General features: G+C 39.5%; 1 protein-coding gene across 1 annotated transcript in view; it reads right to left on the minus strand.

The window, feature by feature from the left end:
* The window catches only part of ank2b (ankyrin 2b, neuronal), a 97,182-nt gene that overhangs the window by 65,177 nt on the left and 7,005 nt on the right, over positions 1-25,000 (minus strand). The window contains 5 exon segments of the mRNA XM_052149164.1: positions 1,185-1,370; positions 4,461-4,559; positions 4,660-4,758; positions 7,310-7,408; positions 10,664-10,765. Coding sequence (XP_052005124.1) covers positions 1,185-1,370; positions 4,461-4,559; positions 4,660-4,758; positions 7,310-7,408; positions 10,664-10,765 — 585 coding nt within the window.

A 25,000-nucleotide genomic window follows, 5' to 3' on the forward strand; every position in this document is an offset into this window, starting at 1 on the left:
TTATATTAAATTATTAGATTATATTAGATTATTATATTATTATATTAGATTATATTATTAGATCTATATATAGATCTATTTATATATTTAGATTTTATTCGGATTTACAACTATATATTTAGATTTGCAATTACATATAAAAATATATACAGTATTATATATATTCTCACGAACACCTAAATAATTTAATGAAAATTATAATAATTTTTGGGGGCACTGTATCAATTTCAGTGTGTTAAGGCCATCAAACTATTCAAACTCATTATTTAACAACGTTTTTATCCAAAGGTTGTATTCCGATGAGTTCAGATGCTAGGTCTAAAAACTGCTTTAATATTGTATGGTTCTCTTTAAACTTCAAAGTCAAACATCCAGCATCATTTCAGTTCAAATATTTGGCCACTTTTTAAGAAAAATCACTACATCTACCAGCGATAGACATTCAGTTACTCACACAAACACATCTCGCACTCACAGGCATGCACATTTTCACGCAATATTGTCAATGCATCGTGCACATTCATTATGCAAGTGCATGCGATCGTTTACCCCATACAGAGAGCCATGCTATGCTAACCTCCAAGTGAGAATGTTTTAACAAAGTACAACTGATTAAACAGAGGAATGGGTAAGTTAGATAAAAAGTGAAACCCTGATAGCGTCGGGATGGAAACACAGGACACAGGCACACATAGACTGGAGAGGGAAACACAGAGAAACAGATGCAGAGAGACAAACACAGATAAAAGAGTTCATCTGACACGGTCAATAATAACACGCACAGCAAACATCATGAAACAACAGCAGGACAGATACACACATGACAACGCACCACAAGCAGGGCCGGGAATCATACGGAATTTAAAGAGTCTAGATCCCATTAAAGTGATCATTAACTTAAAATAAGAAGCAGTTCTCGATTCCCAACCCTAACCATAAATCAAGACAATGGGACAAGATGCAAGACGAGATTGTAACGGTCAGTTAGTTCATGCAGAAACGTGTTAATCACACAGACGCCACAGTTATTTTCTTTACTCCAACAGCATGCCAATAAAAACTGATCATCTATTTTACATGACAAAGTCACACGGTTTATATTTTGTTCGTCATACAGTACACTTCGACCATCCTTGAACAACTCCGGTTTGGGTTATGACTGTGTACCCTCATGCAACATTTACCTTCGACTGAACATCTGCATTGTGGTCGTTTTGGAGCAGCAGGGCGGCAGATTTGGTGTCGTCCTTGCGGGCAGCGATGTGTAGGGCAGGCAGGCGGACTCTGCCCTTTGTGTCGTTCTCCAGAAGGATGGACACCACCTGATTATGGCCTTGTTGAAGTGCAATAGCTAGGGGTGTGAAGCCATCCTGAAAGAAACAGCGAAAAGAAACATGTAGATAGTAGCACACGTGTCTGGCATTATAGGGTGCAGCTGTGTCTGCCCACTTTTTCAGCCGCCATTGTTCCCCATTCATTTTTCCCATAGGGATCTCAAAACGAACTTCACAAAAGAGTTCTAATATATGTGCCAAACCAACCCGCTCTGAGGTGAATCACAACATTGCAAGGTTTGATTTGAAGCAAAAAAAATATACAATTATTTAAATTGTACAAAAAGACTGTGTACTTCTTTCATGAGGGAATGAACTACAATCCCATGAGTATTTAAACTACAAACAATGGAAATGTATAAATCTGTCGGTTTAAAATGTTGATTATAAGTATTATATTGAACAGCAAAATATTCAGATATATACAAATGTATAAGTAGTTTGATTGCATCATTCAAAGTGCATCATAGAAGTGCTGCAGAGCTCTTTTGGCACACTTTGTTCCCTGTGACTCTCTGATTGGTGGATATTCCATATTGGTATATATGTACCATGGGTAGTGTAGTTCATGACCAGGGATTAAAATATTAAACCCATCCATCCATCTTCAACCGCTTATCCGAAGTCGGGTCGCGGGGGCAGCAGCTCCAGCAGGGGGCCCCAAACTTCCCTATCCCGAGCCACATTAACCAGCTCTGACTGGGGGACCCCGAGGCGTTCCCAGGCCAGTGTGGAGATGTAATCTCTCCACCTAATCCTGGGTCTTCTCTGAGGCCTCCTCCCAGCTGGACGTGCCTGAAACACCTCCCTAGGGAGGCGGCCAGGGGGCATCCTTACCAGATGCCCAAACCACCTCAACTTACTCCTTTCGACGCAATATTAAAACCTTTATTTTTAAATGAAGGTAAAATAATACCGGCTGGTTGCTTTCACAGAAGCATACGCTAACTACACAATCGACTTGGAGTTCATGCTAGGTCTGTCTTTAAAGGTTTATAAGTTATCGTTAAAAATATATTCACCTGTGGAGAAAATGAATGTGATTTTTTTAGGGGTCCGATACTGCACTCACATACTCATAAAACGCTCCAACACCGATTGACGTTTTAATGTAATTTTGTAAACAATCAGCAAACAAATTAAAATCGCAACATCTCCTAGTGTGATTATTAAACAGCACAGGCTGTGATTTAATACAATAAATGTACAGTCTGCACGTGCTGTGCACTTCAAGTTGAATGTGTAATGCCGGCTGCTCGTACACTGAAACACTTCATCAAGAGCTTTTTGCACGCTCTTACAGAGAGCAGAGCTCATTCATTGTATACGCGTCCTTTTACGGTTTAATAATCACACTGGGTCATGTAGCGACCTACTTTTCTGGAGGTGTGAAGCTGTCGTCAAAAACATACAAACTGAAAGGGCTTCACTCGGTTTTCCGCCAAAATAAAAGCTCAATTTAAAAGGGAAATAAAATGATAAATATATCAGTACTGTATATTTGTGCATAATAATAATAATAATAATAAATGAATAATAATTATATTATATTTAAGTAATATCTCACATCTGTTCTGCAGCACTTTATTGGACAAAAATAACTCAGATGTTGTGTTTTGTACTGTGCTGTAAGGATGTATATTTCAGCCCTTGTTTCCCCCGGTTAGCTTGTCAGTTTTTGCATGTTTGGTCTTGTTCTGTGCCTGGTTTCCTGCGTTTTGATATATTTACTATTACTTTGTTACTAGTTACTTTGTTCATCTTTTGTTTGCATTAAAGCTGCACTTAGATCCGTGTTCTTTGTCTGCCTCATCACAGTCGGCACTACATCCTCTATGCACTTCCTGTTTTGAACACGTGGGCTGGGAGATGTTCATCGAGGTCTACGCTGATAGCATAACGTGTTCAAACCCGGCGCAGAACATGACAATACATGCAAAAACTGACAAACTAACCGGGAGAAACAAGGGCTGAAATATACAAGGGAACGAGGAACACCTGGGGAAACAATCAGGGAATAAAACTACAAGGACTACAAAACTAACACAGGAAACAGGAAACTAAACAAGAATTTCAACATAAAAGCACAAAAACAGAAGACAACAGGGAATATGTGACTTCATATGATAAAAATATGTTTCATATTAATTGATCTATTTTCATTTGATTACATTTTTAATTACATTTATGTGGATATGCTTATGGTCTGTTCATGAATGCACCTGCTTACATTTACAAAAGAATCCTTGTTTATTAGTATGCCTAATTTTTTCTGTGAAATTTGAGATTTTTTTTTTAACAATTTTTGACAATGTAAAAGTTAAAAACAATTTAAATTTACGCATTTGGCCGAAATTTTATCTAAAGTGACTTACAGTGCACTTATTACAGGGACAATCCCCCCGGAGCAACCTGGAGTTAAGTGTCTTGCTCAAGGACACATTGGTGGTGGCTGTGGGGATCGAACCAGCAACCTTCTGATTACCAGTTATGTGCTTTAGTCCACCACGCCACCACCACTCCAGTTCTCACCACACAGCAGGTCGGCTATCTCGGTTTTGTTAATGGTTATAATTTTAATATACATATTTTTTATTTGTTTGTGACTTTTCATAGATTTGCTAAAAAATGAGTAACAGTTGCGGAAACGTAATAAACACCCTGTCCTAAAACGATCATTCTCACAGTATTGTATCTGAAAACTGCAACCTTACAATAAAATAAAACAAAAAACACATATAATACGAGAGTACCGAGACGAAAGTATCGGTACTTGTACTCGATCAGTAGTGGTGACGTAGTGGGCTAAAGCACATAACTGTAATCAGAAGGTTGCTGGTTCGATCCCCACAGTCACCACCATTGTGTCCTTGAGCAAGGCACTTAACTCCAGGTTGCTGTCAAATGCATAAATGTAAATGTAAATCTCCCAAAAATGCTCTTGTGACATCTCGAGGAATTTAACTTCCGGAAGCAGTCTGTTAAGTGTGAGGTTTGCTATCATGCTAATAAATAGTAATCTATAGGGATAAAGTCTAGTATAAAGTATACAAATAGATATAGAAATATCATACTTTTGCAATGTTACCATGTTTTAAATTTCACAAACCCTTCCAAACTCTTTACCTCTGTAGATGTGCTCTGGTTTCCACCATTCTCCAACAGATATCGCACCACGTCTAGATGGTTTTCTTGAGAGGCCATGTACAGGGGAGTGAATCCATTCTAGGATCGCAAATCAACAATACACCTTATTAGCTATTGATCATTTTGGAAGTGCATTAGGTTTGGGGCATTTGTGCATGCATAAAGGAATAACTTCTACCTGAGACTGTAGATTAATGTCTGCTCCTCTCTTGACCAGGAGCTTCACAACTTCTCCTTGTCCTGCTAGTGAAGAGATGTGCAGAGCCGTGTTTCCTTTCTATAGGCCAACAAAAACACAATGATCATTTGAGCAGAACACTGAAATATGAGTGCAAGTTAAAGTAGGGTCTCAAAAAATGTATGACTTTGCAATATCATACCAAAAAAGGTTAAATGATCATTTACAGATATTAAACCTTCATTTCAAACACAATGTATTTGTATAGTGCTTTCACAATGCATATTGATCCACGTTTAGTGTCTTACATGTCTAAAAGGAGGCTTCTGTTCTGCCAAAAAATAGCATTTCTTTTTTTGGTAGATTTCAGGTTTTTAGCCGCTGGCATGAAAACTGTGATTGTTCAATGCTAGCAGTTGAACTCCTGATCACAGTTTTATTAGACGTTCTTCTAACATGAATAAATAAATCATCACTGGAGTCCAGTTTCAGAGTGTTGATTTGCACCAAAGAACATTCAAAGCTAAGCACAAACATAATTCATGATATTTTAGTTTTTTTGTGATTGTTTTTGTGTGATTGTTTACCACCTATACAAGTATACATTTATATTTATATAATATATATTTTCATTATTTTCCCATATGCAGTGAAACATTGCTTACTCGTTTACTAGGCATACCTTAAGTTCACTGAGCTTTTAATATTATTATTATTGATTTCTCACTGGTCTCTATTGACCATCCTGTGGGTCTCTACATCCTACAGAAGAGTGAAAAGCAATCATGTGACATAGAGATCAAGTTCCTACATCCAGCACACAGTGAAGTGTCGACTGAGGTTAAAGTCGACTCATTCCTGCTTGTTACAGCATGAGACATTTTCTATGAAAGGAATACTTCATATAAAATGCAAGTTAAGCTCTATAGACAGCATTTGTGGCATGCTGACGTTTAGCACAGGCAAAAATTGCAACTATTACCTCAGTCTGTAAAAACTAATAAAAAGTGCATGGTCCATTATGAGCACTGCCATGTAAATGCATTTATAATGGACAGGGATGGATTAACCACCCGACCGATTGGCCTGTTGCCCAGGGGCCTCTAAACCCAAAAGTCCCAGAGCTCTAAACCATTCATTTATTTATTTATTTAGAGATATCTATTATAAATCCATGTAAATGTCATCCTTATGTGAAATAGCCCAACCATTTGTTCGGCCAGTGCGGGCGAGCTCGAGTGGGATTCTGCGTCTTACAGGCGCAGCGCGTTTATTTGAAGGACTGCAGAGAACAGCGTCTGATTTACAAATCGCTTCCAAACACAAAGATAGTAGGCCTTAATCAGTTGAAAATGCATGATTCTGCCCGGTCAGTTTCACTTTCCATGAGGCATTGAACACGATGGTTTGAAGGACTTCTTCAGGATGTGACGGTCCTGCGCGGTACACTGAAAAAAGTGAGTTGAAAAGTAGAAAAACGATTTAAAAACAGTGCAGACGGACGTGTGATATGTCCGGAAATTGCCCTATGGCCTACTTGATAAACCGACTTCAAAACCTGTAGGTTTGTCGGGTACCATTGAACTCAGATCAGGTTGAAGACCTTACACGTGCAGAATAACCGAATAGTGATTTTGGTATTTGACAAATACAGGTGCCGTGTACATCCCTATTAATAATGCATGATTTGGGGGGGCCTGGGTAGCTCAGCGAGTTTTGATGCTGACTATCACCCCTGGAGTTGCGAGTTTCAAATCCAGGACGTGCTGAGTGACTCCAGCCAGGTCTCCTAAGCAACCAAACTGGCCTGGTTGCTAGGGAGGGTGGAGTCACATTGGGTAACCTCCTCGTGGTCGCGATTAGTGGTTCTCGCTCTCAATGGGGCGTGTGGTGAGTTGTGTGTGGATCGTGGAGAGTAGCATGAGTCTCCACATGCTGTGAGCCTCCGCGGTGTCGTGCACAACGTGTCCCGTGATAAGATGCGCGGATTGACGGTCTCAGAAGCGGTGGCAACTGAGACTTGTCCTCCGCCACCCGGATTCAGGTGAGTAACCGCACCACCACGAGGACCTACTAAGTAGTGGGAATTGGGCGTTCCAAATTGGGGGATGAAATAATTCATAATTAAAAAGTACATATAATTGGCCGTGTCAGACATTGCACCAATCTTTTCTTCCATCAATTTGAAAAATCCAACCAAATCTACCAAGCGTCCTGTAGCGCATAAAGGTGAGCGTAGTGATGTCATTGGGGGCCTCCACAGTGCCGGCCCATGCGCCTCTCAGTTCTTAATCAGTCCTTGATAATATCGGTCAAGTGGGGCAATCGTTGTGCACTTGCCCCCATAGTCTTTTATTGTTAATGCATTACTGTACACACATTTTTTTACAGCCAACTTAAGATCGGCCACTCATTTTTGGTCAAAATGTCTTTGGCGTCCTTTAACGTAACATATGCTCGAAGGTGGCATTGAAAGAAACCCCAATACTTTTAGAGGAGACCATTTAATTGTGAAGAGCCTTTCTTAAAGCACGACACACTAAAGGAGCTTTTGAGAGAAAATTGGACAAATGAAATATCCAAAACAGGCAAAAACAGCCATTATTTTTGCGATGACTAAGGAAATGACTTTTGTCTCGAGGAAATTTACCTTGGTAGCAGAATCAACTGAAGACCCCCTCTCCAGCAGCTCCTCGACCAGCTCAATATGCCCCTCCTTTGCAGCCAGGTGCAGAGCGTTGAGGCCATTCTGCGGTAATCAGAGACAGGCGTTAGAAGCTCATTGAGAAGACAAAACATTGAGAAAGAGATGTTCAGGAGAACTAGTATTCCTCCTCGTCCATTCACAAGGTAGACCGCATGTTCAGTGTAACGCGAGTTAAATATAATAGCAGTTGTTCAATGTCAGATTCATCCTGACCGACCCCACCAGATCAGTCAATGAGCAGTGTTTTGTAGAGAGGTGTTAATAAATGAGCATCTCAAGCCGTACAGGACAGACAAACCTTAAGATAACACTGTCATGTGGGTTCACTCTCTACAAACACCTCGTTTGTAAAGCACAGCATGTTTAGATCATGTTATCATGATCAGCATATAATGCAAATATATTCAGCAGATAACTTGGACATGCATACTCAAATCAAATATGCACATCCTTACCATTAAGTCATTCCCCATAATTTCAAGGGCCCCACGTGCTCCTCTCAATCATCAAACCAAATAAAGAGCACTTCCACAAACAAACGTTTTAAACAGTTCCTTAGTAAACAGAGGCGGATAGTAATGCCGTATGTATTGAATTAGTTCATTCTCGTCTTCACTGAACTGCCGGACAAAAGTCCAAGTGCTTGGACACTTAAGACATACTTAAAAATGCCATTGCATTAGATAACAAACGTCAAACCAAATGATTCTAGACCTTTGTATTTAAGACCATGATGCCGTTGATATTTTATAGGAATAGTCCAGGTCGAATACAAGTTGAGCTCAATCGACAGCATTTGTAGCATAATGTTGACTACCACAAAAATGTATTTCGACTCGTCGCTCCTGTTCTTTAACAAAAGGTTACAATGAGGCACTTATAATGGAAGTCAATGAGGGTCCATTTTTGGAAGGTTTAAAGGCAGAAATGGGAATGTAAAGGGATTTAGATGGGCAAGGAGGAGTCGAGAACCGGCTTGACAATATCAATAATATTTTTAATGAAACACTTAAACAAACGACACAAACACACACATAACGGAGATGCAGGTGCACGTGCACCATCTTCCACAGTCGGCCTTTATCCCTCTCGGAGACTTGATTAGCCTGATAAGGGGCCGAGTGTGTATAATCACGACCCGTCCCACCCTCCGCCCTGCCACAGGGAAGTTTATAATTTTATAAAAGCACTTGCATTAATTCTTCTGTTAAAACTCATGTATTATTTGAGCTGTAAAATTTTGTAATTTTTACAGTCATTTTAGGGTTTTAGTGTTTGTGTTCATTATATTGTCATGGTAACGGAGTTGTGAAACTGACTACTTACTAAAATCATGTTTACACGCATATCCTTTATCTTTTGAACTTTTGAAACAGTATTTTACAGGTCAAAAATTGGCCCACATTCACTTGCATTGTAAGTGACTCACTGTAACCCCTATTTTTTGCTGTAAACCCAAATGGTTAATGTTCTGCACTTATATAGCACCTTTTTTAACCTTAGAGGTTACCAAAGCGCTTTACACTGCGTCTCATTCACACACACTCAAACACCAATGATGGCCGAGCTGCATGCAAGGTGATAGTCTGGCATTGGGAGCAACTTGGGGTTCAGTGTCTTTCCCAAGGACACTTCGGCATGTGGAGTCATGTGGGCCGGAATCGAACCCAACCCTGCGATTAGCAGCCGACTCGCTCTACCACCTGAGCCACAGCCGCCCCAAATGCTGTCATTACTGGAAAAATCAAGTTGTCTTAATTTAAAATTATTTGAAATGTTAGTTTTGGGCTCATAACTCAAATATCTAAGCTCCTTGAACTTACTATTATTTAAAAAATCCATAAATTAAATTGAAAAGATTTTAAGTGTTAACTTAACTTAAACTATTGAGAACAAAATTGAAGCAATGGGGAATATCTGTAACGTCTTGAGCTTTAATGAATTTATTATGTTTCCATGTTTGAAGGGAACTTATGGAGGTGTTTAAATAGTTGTTATTAAGACTTCAAAGAGGTTTTTGCTCTTTTGTAGTACATTTATGTTGTTTTGTTTCAAATAGTTGTTTCGTGAACTGTAAACCCGAATAAATTAGCAGAACTCAAAAAATGGAGGTCATCAGTTTAATAAAAAATGTAAGTAAGTGGAAATGTCAGGTTTTGATTTTGTACCACTTTTGCATGCTAACTGAGTAAGCTAACTCATACATTTTGATGGCACTTAACTTTACATTTTGAATAAATCACCACATATATATATATATTATAATTATTATTTTTGCAACACAAATCTATCTCTTTATTCACCCAAGTTAAGTCTGACTAGTGACTTGCTTAATAATGGATAAAGCAGTAAATAAGATAATTAAATAGGTCCTCAACCTAAGCTCAAGCTCCACTCTTCCCCATAATGGTATCCCCAAAACCCCAACATAACAGAAACTCTTCTAAATGGCAACATAACTAAACACTAAACACTAAACACTTTCCCCCTTTGCATTCATGTTACAAAAAACACATAAAATAACACGTAATCTTAACATTTACTTTTCCTATCGAGTTCCATGCAAAGCATGCTGGGAACAAGAAATCCCCTGCCCAATTTGGGTTTACCAAACAAAAACAATTAAGTTCATTGAACTCAAAACAATAAAACAGTTCAGGTTACATATAAGGTGCCAGTTTCGTGAACTCAAAAAAAAGAGAACGTTTTAAATACTCATTAAAAGTTAATTATTTGAACTAATTTGAATGATTGAATTGAACTCAATACATTTAATTACTTTGGGCATTGGGGTGTACGGTGTGTGATGTCACCATTCGGGTGTTCTGTTGGATCCTATTATCACAATCGCAGTTCTCCATATGCATGTGCAACTGAAGTGCACATGTCTATGCATTTCTATGGAGTCTGAAGTTGCTCATTCCTTGTCAGTTGTTGCATGTGTTTAGATTTACATTTATATTTATGCATTTGGCAGACGCTTTTATCCAAAGTGACTTACAGTGCACTTATTACAGGGACAATCCCCCCGGAGCAACCTGGAGTTAAGTGTCTTGCTCAAGGACACAATGGTGGTGGCTGTGGGGATCAAACCAGCGACCTTCTGATTACCAGTTATGTGCTTTAGCCCACTACACCACCACCACTTTAGACCTCCTGTGTGAGAGACCGGTGCCCTTCATGGAGGTATCCCAGTGTGGATGTTTCGCTGCACCTTGATCCAGCACTCGTGACTTCCTTCCATACATAAATACAATTAAACAGTGTGTTTACGGTGTCTATGAAAGAGAGACGTACCTGGTTGCAAGTACAGATGTCGACGCCCCCCTTCAGAAGCTCCAGCACCTTGTCGATATTTCCAGCTCTTGCTGCTCGAAGGAAACTGGTGTTGCTGTCCGACTAGAACAAACAGAAAAATGAAATCATTAGTACGGGTGCATGTCTCTGCAGGTGACTTGATTGAAATACACGCTGGGCTCAATACTGTAGTAATGTACTGAAACCGTCCACTACAAAAATCCCCTCTATGTTTAATTGTGGTTATGATCTTAAAATAACCGTCCCTCAGTAAAACTGAACGTTTGATTTTGGAGGATTCTGTTCGGTCCACATTAGCAACACGCTAACATAAAAAGCTTCAAAAACCTTGACATGCACAAGCCTCATTGAAGCTTCATGGAGTCCAGACCGTGCAGGTTGATGTAAAGTTAGACTTGTCAGGAGCAGCAAATAAAACTGCAGCAGGCAGCAGGACTGCAGTGCAGCATTCAGACCTCAGCAGATACTCAAAGCCTTCATAAACAGCACGATGATGAGAAAAGACCCTTATAGCACCTTATAGCATGCTTTACAGACAGAAAAATACGTTCACTGAGAGAGTGTGCGCAGATACATGTGTGCATTCTCTGGATGCTTTCCAATTAAGAGGATGGTTGTGGTTCAGGTGGTACAGCGGGTTGTCCACTAATCGCAGGGTTGGCATGACTCCACATGCCGAAGTGTCCTTGGGCAAGACACTGAACCCTTGCTAGCGCCTTGCATGGCAGCTCTGCCATGAATGTGTGTGTGTGTGTGTATGGGTGAATGAGTCGCAGTGTAAAGCGCTTTGAATACCGCTAAGGTTAAAAAGGCACTATATAAGTGCAGACCATTAAGAGATTAAAATTATTGCATCTAAAATCATTATGCATTGAAAAGAGTATAGTTATGTTTAGACTGGAATACTAGTGGCAATTATCTTCAAGGGGCTCCCTCCCACCATTTATTTACATTGCAACTGACCCAAAAGTTGCAATGTAAATAAATGGTGATAAGGTTAAACATCTTGATAAGGTTAAAAATGCTTCCGGCAATGCATTGTGGGATACAGTATCCTATGCAGTGTCTATGCATAACAGAAAATGCACATACTGCGCACAGTATACATACCGCACGCTTTGCTGTACGTAGCTTGTATTAAAGGTGCAAGGATGGCATACTATTTTGCATTGGGTTTTCGAACTGTGCATCCTTACTTTGCATGCTTTTTCAGCTAATATTGCCCACAGGGGCAGACTGGCCATAGGGAGAATGGTAGGCCGCGAAAGTGGGCCAAACGGGCGGTGATAAGCTGAAATGGGTTGCTGTGGGATGCCGAACGGCTGAAGAGGGCTGCAAAGGGCTGCAAAATGGCGCTGCGATGTTCTGAATGGGGATGCGATATCCAGAAAAGGACAACGACATGATTTTGGATTGTGCTGTGAGGTTCTGTATACAGTATATGTGACGCTCTTGTTCTACCCACTCCGTACGGGACTCGAACCAACGTCTCCGGCGTGGGAGGCAGGTGCTCTAACAAGGAGGCTAAAGGCTACAGCCAGGTTTACACACTGCACAGCTATCTACCAGCTGGCTCCCGTTACATATAAGAACTTTATTTAATATATATAATATATATTTATTAATTAAAAAATAATAATATATAATGAAGTATCGTACTCGTACTCATACTCGTTCTCAAAAAAATGGTATCGGGACATCACTAGACCTAACAGTGAATTTTGAAGTTGTTTATTTACCTAGATTCTGACACTAAACACAAACAGTACACATAAAAGGGGTCTGTGCTATCAATATACAATTTTATGACGAGTATGTCCTAATACTGTCGTACTGCCTTTCTGCACACTCAAAAGTATGTACTTTCCAATCACTATCAAAGTACACTAAGGTATGTGAATTGGGATTCAATTAAGATGCAGCCTTTGTGGATTAATATAAACACAATAACTGCTCTCGCTCAGCACACGCTCACACTAAACTAGGCTCTGAATTTGTCAGTTTCTCTTACAGCATCTCTCCTGTTTAATGGCCAGATCTGAGTGTGATGCAAAGTGTCACTCCTCCAGGGAGCTGCGGCAGACGGCAGGCACCCAACCGTCAGTCTCAGACTGAGCATGAACTGTCCCTGCTGGAGTTCATGCTCAGAATAACACCCGGGAGAGTTACATCCCTATTCTGGATGAGCTGCAGTTCTGAAAGTTAGAAATGTAGTTTCCCTTTAACTGGCATCAAAGCACCGGCTTTAAGGAGGATGTGCAAGTTTACAGAGTTTTCTAGAACTCGTTAAAGGTTTAAGTACAGAGATTGAGGTGAGGTTTATTGAACACAAAAAGAAACACTTTATTTCTAGATTTATAGTGAACTAGATAGAGAAGTTTCCTCAAGACAAACTTGGATGTTGGCTTGAAAAAAGCCTAGCACTAGACAGACAGACAGACAGATAGATAGATGGATAGACAGACAGACAGACAGACAGACAGACAGATAGATAGATAGATAGATAGACAGATAGATAGATAGATAGATAGATAGATAGATAGATAGATAGACACAGACAGATAGACGAAGACAGACAGACAGATAGATAGATAGACAGACAGACAGACAGACAGATAGATAGACACAGACAGACAGACAGATAGATAGATATACAGACAGATAGACAGACAGATAGATAGATAGATAGACGAAGACAGACAGACAGACAGACAGACAGACAGACAGACAGACAGACAGACAGACAGACAGATAGATAGATAGATAGATAGATAGATAGATAGATAGATAGATAGATAGATAGATAGATAGATAGATAGATAGATAGATAGATAGATAGATAGATAGATAGATAGATAGATAGATAGACGAAGACAGACAGACACTGATGCTCTTTTGGCATCAGTGGGGATGGTGCGCCATTTTTCAATATGGACGTGAACTTTGGCAGAGGTGAAGATTAAATTTCAGTCTGTTTCTCACACAAAGCTGTCATTTGACGTCAGAAGACTTGGAATATACTACACGACTCATACGGACCACTTCATACTAATTAAATGGTGTTTATGTCCTGTTTGGAGCTTCACAGCCGCTTTCACAATGAACTATTGTTGTATGGCAAGAGTTGCATTATGACTCTTCAAACATTTCTTCTGATGTGTTCATCAGAGACAAATAACTATTTGTTCAAACAGAGCTATTTGTACGCCCTTTTTAAAAAGCAAACGTTTATACGTTTGGATAGACACAGACAAGTACAAACGTATTTACAGCTTTAGGGAAATAAAATATATACAAATACTTTATAGAATATTTTTTTTTATATTTAACAACATGATTTTAAGAATATTTCAATTGAGCAAATCATAACAGAATGTTCATTTTTTGATGTACTTTCCCTTTAAAATGGGTCAAGCTGGATTTTCCAGCAGGGTAAACAACTCCATGGTAGAGGGGTATTACAGTGATTCATCCACTAAAAATAACTTTAATAAATATGATGGGATGCATTTATGAAGAGATTAATATGCCATGACCATGAAAGGGCATGTGATGAAATCATGTGTCATAAAAAAATAAAATAAAGTTTTATGATTTTAAAGTATTTATAATATATATAGTTTCAAGTACTACTGTACAAAGATGATGCTAAATGACAGAATGAAAGCAAGTCAACAATATCTGCTATAAGTTATATACAGTAGCCTACATGAAAACCCCATGATGGAAGATGCATCACTTTAAAAAGGTGCTTTTCTATTAAAAGAGAATGTATGGATTGCAAGAGTCAGTGCCGTATCTGATCGTTAGATATGACGGTTTCTCTGCAGCAATGAGAGAAGAGTTTGTGCAGTGTGTTCACACCGTTTTTGAATACTGCAGCAGAACAACTTTATTAGTCATGCCAGCTTACAGCTTGAAGCAGGAGAGTAATGTCAGTTCACAGGTGAAGCAGAAAAGGATTGTAAATGCACACATACCCACACACACATTTGCAAGTACGGCAAAAGACAGCTTCCAGGCCAGTGAACAGACGCTAGTAAATATAGATGGATTAAATTTTGCTTTGCCATGCTCCTTTTGTCATTTACCGAAATATTATCACCTTGATGACTATTCTAGATAAGTGCCAGTCTGCCAATTATATCACTTTGTCATTTATTTTTTCCAGTTCACCAATTTATTACGGTTTGCTTGAGAACAGATTTTCAGATATCAGGATTTTTTTTTTTTGCCTTTTTTATAAATCTAAATTTTAAGTCAGAGAATAATGTTTAATATTATGGGAGACCCAGGCCCAGCCCCCCGGCCCACCCGTGACTACGCCCCTGCCTTTTACACAGACTGTGATGACTAGTTTTTCACCTTATTTAGCAGTGTAAATCATTCGTGTACATTTATAACATTATCCTGGAATAAGTTTTTAAAAAACGAGTTACCACAGACGCAATGGCAAAGGGAGTGACAGTAAATTTGCCATCTTTCTCTCTTGCGACTGTTGTAATCCATGTCACTCTCTCTATTTATGTCCTCTTTAGCAAAGTCAAGAAAAGGGGATTTTTTAGCCTTGTCTCTTGGACATTTTGTGACAGTGCGAGTTCGCATCCAGGGCGTGCTGAGTGACTCCAGTCAGGTCTCCTAAGCAATCAAATTGGCCCAGTTGCTAGGGAGGGTAGAGTCACATGGGGTAACCTCCTCGTGGTCGCTATAATGGGGTTCACTCTCGGTGGGGCATGTGGTGAGTTGTGCGTGGATGCCGCGGAGAATAGCGCGAGAATAACGCTATTTCTCCACGGTAACGCGCTCAACAAGCCACGTGATAAGATGCGCGGATTAATGGTCTCACATGCGGAGGAAACAGAGATTCGTCCTCTGCCACCGAGGACTTGGAGCGCATTGGGAATTCGGCGTTCCAAATTGGGGAGAGAAAGAGGGAAAAAAGAGAGTCAAAATTCATTTTTGTGGTAATCAACATACCAGCCAAACCTGACCTGTTCCCTAAATCAGTAGTTCTCAACCTTTTTGACTACAAGGCCCCCCCATTGTCAGAGAACATATTGAAATGTCCCCAATGTAGGCTATTAGATATTCATATTATAAGATATATCTATTATAAGATATTTCCTCAGATAGCTCTACTGTAATGATGACAAAGCATGTTTATCAGAGGTTTCTAATGACCTGTGTAATATGCGTTTGTTGATCAATTATGTTAAATAAGTCAATGCGAATTGGCGTTCAAAGCTCATTTAACTTCCTGCCTTATTTCGGAGTGAACCAGGATATTCAATGAGAAAAAGAAAATGTAAGATGGAATTTGTTTTTCTAAACGAGGAATTGATTGGATCGTGAAAGGTGGGTGTTACAAAACAAAATGGAGATAGGTTATTGGAGGGAAGGGGGTAGAAGAGAGACTGTATAATAGAGGTGGGTGAGAAACAGATCAATATTTAATCATTTTTTAACTGTAAATCTCCACTTTAACTTTCACCTTCAGATGTTAAACTAAAAAGGCACCACATGTGCCTTTCAGATGCAAAAGTGAAAGTAAAAGTGGAGATTTAGAGTAAAAAAGGATTCAGTTTGTATCTGTTTCTCACCCACACCTATTATATTGCTTCTGAAGACATGGATTGTAACACTGGAGTTTTATGGATTACTTCTATATTTCCTTTATGTGATTTTAGGAGCTACAAAGGTCTGGTCACCATTCACTTGCATTGTATGAACCTACAGAGCTGAAATATTCTTCTAAAAATCTTCATTTGCGTTCTGCCAAGGAAAGAAAGTCACACACATCTGGGATGGCATGAGGGTGAGTGAACGATGAGAGAATTTAAATTTTTGGGTGAACTGTCCCTTTAAAAACAAGAGGAATAGCTAGATGAAAAATTACAAAGACAAACCATTTTTTTATTTGGAAAACTTTGCACGGATTTAATGTTCACAATACAACCTTGAATAATTGTTAAGAGAGTCAATTCTGAATTTGTGTGTGCTTTAACAAGAGCTTCAGTTTGGTATTCTGTACATGAATGCAAAATGCTGACAAAAGTGTTAATTGATTGTACTGATGACTGTATTGATTTAATCTACATGATCAATGATACAGTTCAGTTGCCACTCCTCCTCGTCCTTTGAGTTATCATTCCATGTGTGTGTGTGTGTGTGTGTGTGTGTGTGTGTGTGAGAGAGAGATGTGTTTACAAGTTCTCCTTTCATCTGACATTGTGTGAGCTCACCACAGAACCTAACATTCCTTAAACAATACTCAGACTGTTTTGCCCAAAATATTTCTCCTTCAGTTAAATATTTTAGCATTGGAAAAACACAAAGCCCATTCAAAAGACTCCTGCACTGCAGCCGACCACAAACCAAACAATTTGAAAGGTACAATTTTAGTGTTAAAGACCGACCCGACTGTTAGCCTAATCAAAATACAATCTACTGAATTGAGTCTGTGGTGTTATCGACACTGTGGAAAGAGAGGTATCACAGGGCTCCAGACTAACATTTGAGAGCGGTAGCACCGGTGCCATCAACTTCTACAGATGGGCGCACAGGGGGTGGGGTTCCAAGCGAGAAGCGATGCAATACTGTGTTATTCATACACTAAAATGATTATAAATAACAATAAAAGCAGATGTTACAACAGTAACCAGAAGCGGTAGCCCTGCCCTAGCACCGCCCATGCTTTTGTATATCTCGCTCTTGATGGTTCAGCAAACAAAATACTGAAAACATTTGTTGCAAAACTTTCCAGGAGACAAATGACTCTGAAACAACCTATTAAACAGACTGTATAACTATCACTCATTGCCTTATTTTCATTTAGCTCAGATTAAATGTCTTTTACCCTGACTAAAGTTTACTCAATAGGGTTGATCAATCTGCCAAAGATATCTATATATATAGAAAGAGAGAGAGAGAGTGTGTATATATATATATATAGAGAGAGAGAGAGAGAGTATATAATTCAAATTCAAATTCAAATTCAAAATGCTTTATTGGCATGACTGTACATAATACAATATTGCCAAAGCTTGGAACACATAGATTATACATAGAGAATAATTATAAAGACATCAAAATAATAAAGTATATAACTTAAATTTAAATGTACAAATTAAATTCATTGTACAAATTAACAGTGTAACAGATTACAATATCTGTGAACATTCGATACCACAGTGTTTTAACACATATATACATACACACACATACATTACTGAGGGTCACTGTGGTGGACAGTAGGGAAACACACTGAGGTCACACACACACACACACACACACATTCACCTGCTGTCTCTCAGGCTGTGGCACACACACACGTATCTGGCAGCCAGTGCTGCTGTCTGTCCCTCTCCTAGTAAGGTCTTTATCTGATCTATTTCAGTCATGGCTATATATATAGAAAGAGAGAGAGTATATATATATATATATATAGAGAGAGAGAGAGAGAGAGAGTGTGTATATATATATATATATATAGAAAGAGAGAGAGTATATATATATATATAGAAAGAGAGAGAGAGTATATATATTTATATATAGAAAGAGAGAGAGAGAGAGAGAGTATATACACTCACCTAAAGGATTATTAGGAACATCTGTTCAATTTCTCATTAATGCAATTATCTAATCAACCAATCACATGGCAGTTGCTTCAATGCATTTAGGGGTGTGGTCCTGGTCAAGACAATCTCCTGAACTCCAAACTGAATGTCAGAATGGGAAAGAAAGGTGATTTAAGCAATTTTGAGCGTGGCATGGTTGTTGGTGCCAGACGGGCCGGTCTGAGTATTTCACAATCTGCTCAGTTACTGGGATTTTCACGCACAACCATTTCTAGGGTTTACAAAGAATGGTGTGAAAAGGAAAAACATCCAGTATCGCGGCAGTCCTGTGGGCGAAAATGCCTTGTTGATGCTAGAGGTCAGAGGAGAATGGGCCGACTGATTCAAGCTGATAGAAGAGCAACTTTGCCTGAAATAACCACTCGTTACAACCGAGGTATGCAGCAAAGCATTTGTGAAGCCACAACACGCACAACCTTGAGGCGGATGGGCTACAACAGCAGAAGACCCCACCGGTACCACTCATCTCCACTACAAATAGGAAAAAGAGGCTACAATTTGCAAGAGCTCACCAAAATTGGACAGTTGAAGACTGGAAAAATGTTGCCTGGTCTGATGAGTCTCGATTTCTGTTGAGACATTCAGATGGTAGAGTCAGAATTTGGCATAAACAGAATGAGAACATGGATCCATCATGCCTTGTTACCACTGTGCAGGCTGGTGGTGGTGGTGTAATGGTGTGGGGGATGTTTTCTTGGCACACTTTAGGCCCCTTAGTGCCAATTGGGCATCGTTTAAATGCCACGGCCTACCTGAGCATTGTTTCTGACCATGTCCATCCCTTTATGGCCACCATGTACCCATCCTCTGATGGCTACTTCCAGCAGGATAATGCACCATGTCACAAAGCTCGAATCATTTCAAATTGGTTTCTTGAACATGACAATGAGTTCACTGTACTAAAATGGCCCCACAGTCACCAGATCTCAACCCAATACAGCATCTTTGGGATGTGGTGGAGCAGGAGCTTCGTGCCCTGGATGTGCATCCCACAAATCTCCATCAACTGCAAGATGCTATCCTATCAATATGGGCCAACATTTCTAAAGAATGCTTTCAGCACCTTTTTGAATCAATGCCACGTAGAATTAAGGCAGTTCTGAAGGCGAAAGGGGTCAAACACAGTATTAGTATGGTGTTCCTAATAATCCTTTAGGTGAGTGTATATATATATATATATATATATAGAGAGAGAGAGAGAGTGTGTATATATAGAAAGAGAGAGAGAGAGTATATATATATATATATATATATATATATATATATATATATATAGAAAGAGAGAGAGTGTATATATATATATATATATAGAAGAGAGAGAGAGAGAGTGTATATATATATATATATATATAGAAAGAGAGAGAGAGTGTATATATATATATATATATATATATATATATATATATATAGAGAGAGAGAGTGTATGTATATATATATATATATATATATATATATATATATATATATAGAAAGAGAGTATATATATATATATATATACTATATATATATAGAAAGAGAGGTATATATATATATATATATATATATATATATAGAAAGAGAGAGAGAGTGTATATATATATATATATATATAGAGAGAGAGAGAGTGTATATATATATATATATATATATATATATATATATATATATATATAGAAGAGAGAGAGAGAGAGAGTGAGCAGCCACTCTAAATATGAGCTCCTGAACAATTAAGAAAGATTAAACCAAAAAAGTGAGACAGAGAGAAAAATTATTATAGCAAACAAGAAAAAACAATAGAGGAACATTTGAAGATATATTTTTACCAAGAAAAATATATATTTTTTACTACAAAGAAGATAAAAACATCGGGATTAGCATCTGGCTACCGGAACATCACTATATGAGCTACCTGCATTTTCCCTCCAAAACCTGAAAGGACTAATTAAATCGACTACTGCTAAAAAAAAACATCCTACAACAGAGATCTCCAAATGAAAAACAGACAGGTGAGCTTTAATTGGCATACAACAACAATAAAACTATAAATTTGAACTATATCTATCAAAATATCCCATCGTTGTAAGCTAAGGCTAAAGCTAAAGTAAACGGCAGTTTGGCAGTTCTGGCACAGTTGCCAGAGTGATCACCATGACGACTAAAGGCCAATCAGAGTGCAGGGAGGTGATCTACCCTGAGAAGTGTAAAAGTGTGCAGGCAAGGAAAAAGCACAAAGAGAAAACACTGAAAGAAAATCCTGATATTCTTTATGCAGACTACATTCAACTGAATGGGAAAAGAATAAAAAATAATTTCATTTTTTACACTGCACTGATTACTGGATGGAAATCTGCCATCTGTGATCATTTTAAGCATATTTTTAAAGAAGGAATTGGCAGAGGTGGGAGATTAACTGTATGTGAAGATGAAATGCTGGACACAGATAACCCCATTCTCACCATTACTTACTACACTAAAGGCACTATTCTTCTGCAAGGCAATGAGGCAAGCTTAAACTCATTCGAGGAAATATTTACTATGTTGAAAGTCAGAGTAGATAAGGAGAGAGACCAGACCACTGCAAACTGCTCCAACTCTGAGGAGGAGAGTGTAGAAAAAACCCCACCATCACCGTCTGAGCGTCAGCTGAGAGACAGTCTGGCCCTGCTGGAACTGGACTTTATTGAGTTCAGAGAACACATTCAAAACAGACAGTCAGACACACACAACACAAACATCTGCATCCAACAGCTCAAAGATGAACTCCAGCAGCTGAAGAAAGAGAGCAACACCTCCATCACTAATCTCACAGCAGCTCTTAAAGAACTAAAAGAAGAAAATCACACTCTCCGTGCACAGATTGAAAAATTAACAGAATACACAGAGAGTAATGAAAAAAACTTCACCAGAAAGTTGAAAGAGCTAAGAGATCAACAGGAGAATAGCAGAGATAGTACACCTCACTGCAGCACTACAATGCCTGTAACCCCCAAAAACAACACTTACGCAGACACACAGTCTGCATCTAACACACAGACACCAGTGAAAACACAGGCCTCATCACCCCAGCCTCCTCACTGTAACCCATCAGACCCTGGTCCAGATGTTTTCATTCTGATGGACTCTAATGGGAAGTTCCTGGACCCACAGAAGCTCTTCCCACATCATAAAGTTTCAGCGAAACGATGCAGCACAACAGGCCACGCCCACCAGCTCCTTAGAGACTTCTCTGGAAACCCCTCATGTGTGATTATTCACACGGGGACTAATGACCTTCACACACTGCGCTAACCATACTGCTGATGCTGTGAAGAAAGTCGCAGAAATCACCAGCAAAAAGTTCCCAGAGACCCGTATTGTGATCTCCACACTCCTGCCGCGACGTGACACACCACCTCATGTCATCAACAACATCAATGCTGAAATCACACGAGGATGTTCCACGCTCCCTAATGTGCATCTGGCCCACCACCACCATATCGGCCTCCACCACCTCTATGATGGAATTCACCTACACAAAGGCGGAGTGCGTGTTTTTGCAAAAACCTAAAGGATGCTGCCCTGGGCGCAATCCAACATCACTGAGCCCCTTTCCAACGACACCAGGACACTACCGGCCCATCCACCCCTACATGCCCAGATATGCCCCTTTGACCCCGGTGAGGAGAGACAGCAACTTACGTCGTCCAATACCCCCAACACACCTACCTGAGGCTCCCTACACACCTGTAAACCCACACATACCTGCCCCACATCCACCTGCTGGTCATCAACCCCCTACAAGGAAAAGGAAACAAAAAACTGCCCCAAACCAGGAGAGACCCCCACAGCAGAGAGCACAGAGCTATGCTGAAGCTGTGGCCCGGCCCCCTGCCACACCCACACTCACGACAACCAGCGAGCTGGGGCACATTAAAGAGATGCTACAAACACTGTGCAACCAGCTGTTACAGAGATAAGAACACTATTCAAACACATGCACACACACTTACACACTCACACATTCACTCTCACACAGACTCACACTCACACATTCACTCTCACACAGACACTCACACTTTCACTCTCACACAGACACACACACACACACACACACTCACTCACACAGACACACACACATTTACACACTCACACATTCACTCTCACACAGACTCACACTCACACATTCACTCTCACACAGACACTCACACTTTCACTCTCACACAGACACACACACACACACACTCACTCACACAGACACACACACATTTACACACTCACACATTCACTCTCACACAGACACATTCACTCACAGAGACACACACACATACACACTCACTCACACATTCACTCTCACACAGACACATACACACATTCACACACACACACTCACTCACTCATTCACTCACTCACTCACACATTCACTCTCACACAGACACACACTCACTCACTCACACATTCACTCTCACACAGACACACACAAATTCACACACACACTCACTCATTCACACATTCACTCTCACACAGACACACACACACACACTCATTCACTCACACAGACTCACACTCACACATTCACTCTCACACAGACACACACATTCACACACACACTCACTCACTCACACACACTCACTCAGCAATATGAAATAAATAAATAATAACAATAATTCACTAATGTAAATTGTTTGCCATGTATGTGTTTATATATGCAATATATTGTACATGTTTTCTCTCTGTCTTACCAAATAGGTTTATCTTTATTAATGTCAATGCGTTCATTACTAATAAGTTGTTGGAACATTCAGGGTCTTCATTCTTCCACATTTGGCTTTAAAAGCACAGACCCAGAATTTGTAAAAAATATCACAGATGTGGACATTATTGTTCTCACTGAGACCTGGTGTCGACAAGATGTGCTTACCCACTGTCCCTCAGGCTACTGTGAAATAATTGTGCCCTCGGTTAAATTAAGTACAGTCCATCGCGGTCGAGACTCGGGAGGGATTTTGGTGTGGTACAGGGAGGATCTGGCCAAACACATCTCTATCATTACACTAGGAAAATTCCACTGTTGGCTAAAATTAAACAATGAAATTGGCATTGGTACCACAGACACATATCTCTGTGCCATCTACAATCCTCCAGCAGAATCCCTTACCATGATGAGGAATATCTGAACAACATCCACACAGAGATCAGCCGTTTCCAGGCCCAGGGAAATGTGCTGCTGTGTGGAGACTTTAACGCAAGAACTGGAACTGAACCGGATAATATTGACCCAAAGGGCAATAAACATGTGTTTGGCCAGAGCCCCTGAGCCTCACGAAAAACCTCCCAGCACGGAACAATCTCGACCATACTGTAAATAAAAATGGTACAGAATTAGTGCACCTCTGCCAAGCCTCAGGCCTGTACATACTTAATGGCAGGATCAGAGGGGACTCATTAGGGAGGTTCACGTGTTATTCAGGTCTTGGAGCTAGTGTAGTTGACTATGCCATCACTGACATGGACCCCTCCTCCTTCAGTGCATTCACTGTCAGACAGCAAACTCCGCTTTCTGACCATAACCAAACTAATATATATATTAAAAGACACCACACAGCAAAACGTAGAAGAATGGAGAACTGTCAAATGTATCCAGTCCAGCAGAGATACAGATGGACTCCAGACAGCAAGGACAAATATATCCAGGCCCTCAATTCTGAAGAACTGAAAAACCTAATCACTACATTTATGCACAAACTATTTGGAATAAACAAGGATGGTGTAAATTTGGCTACAAATGAAATCATTAATATATTTAAAAAGCAGCCTGTAAAACTGAGTTGAAAAAGAAAGGCAAAAAACATCCTAAAAAAACAACCAAAACGGAAAAGTGGTTTGACACAGACTGCAAAACATTAAGAAAACAACTCAGAAAATTATCAAATCAGAAACATAATGAACCAAACAATACAGACATAAGAATTGACTACTGTTCCAAATTACAACAATACAAACAAACAATTCGAGTAAAAAAGCATCACCATCTAACCAAAAGCTTACATGAAATTGAACAATCAATAAATCAAAATCAGTTCTGGGATTTGTGGAATAATTTGAGCACAACAAAACAACAAGGTTTGCCAATCCAAAATGGAGAAATCTGGAAAAAACATTTTGAAAACTTATATAAAGAAATCCCACCAAAACAACTAAATGAGAATTATAATCAGGTCAAACAAAAACTACCAATATATGAAAACACAATAAAAAATAACCAGAATCCACTGGACTTTCCAATCACACATGATGAATTAATCCAAAAACTGAAAAACCAAAAATGCAAAAAATCTTGTGGTGCTGACAACATCTTCGGTGAAATGCTGAAACACAGCACACCTGACCTGCAGACGGCCGTGCTCAAATTATTCAACCTTGTACTTAGTTCGGGCTGTTTCCCTGACATCTGGAGCCAAGGACTTATTACCCCAATTCACAAGAGTGGGGACAAACTGGACCGAATAATTTCAGAGGCATTTGTGTGAGCAGTAATCTGGGGAAGTTATTTAGTAGTATTTTAAATAATAGAATTGTAGACTTCCTTAACGAACACAATGTCCTGAGCAAGAGTCAGATTGGCTTCCTTCCAAAATATAGAACTACGGACCACATTTACACCCTACACACCCTAATCAATAAACACGTACACAGACCAAACAAGGGAAAATATTTGCATGCT

The sequence above is a fragment of the Xyrauchen texanus genome, chromosome 1 (assembly GCF_025860055.1).
Source record: "Xyrauchen texanus isolate HMW12.3.18 chromosome 1, RBS_HiC_50CHRs, whole genome shotgun sequence".
Classification (NCBI taxonomy): domain Eukaryota; kingdom Metazoa; phylum Chordata; class Actinopteri; order Cypriniformes; family Catostomidae; genus Xyrauchen; species Xyrauchen texanus.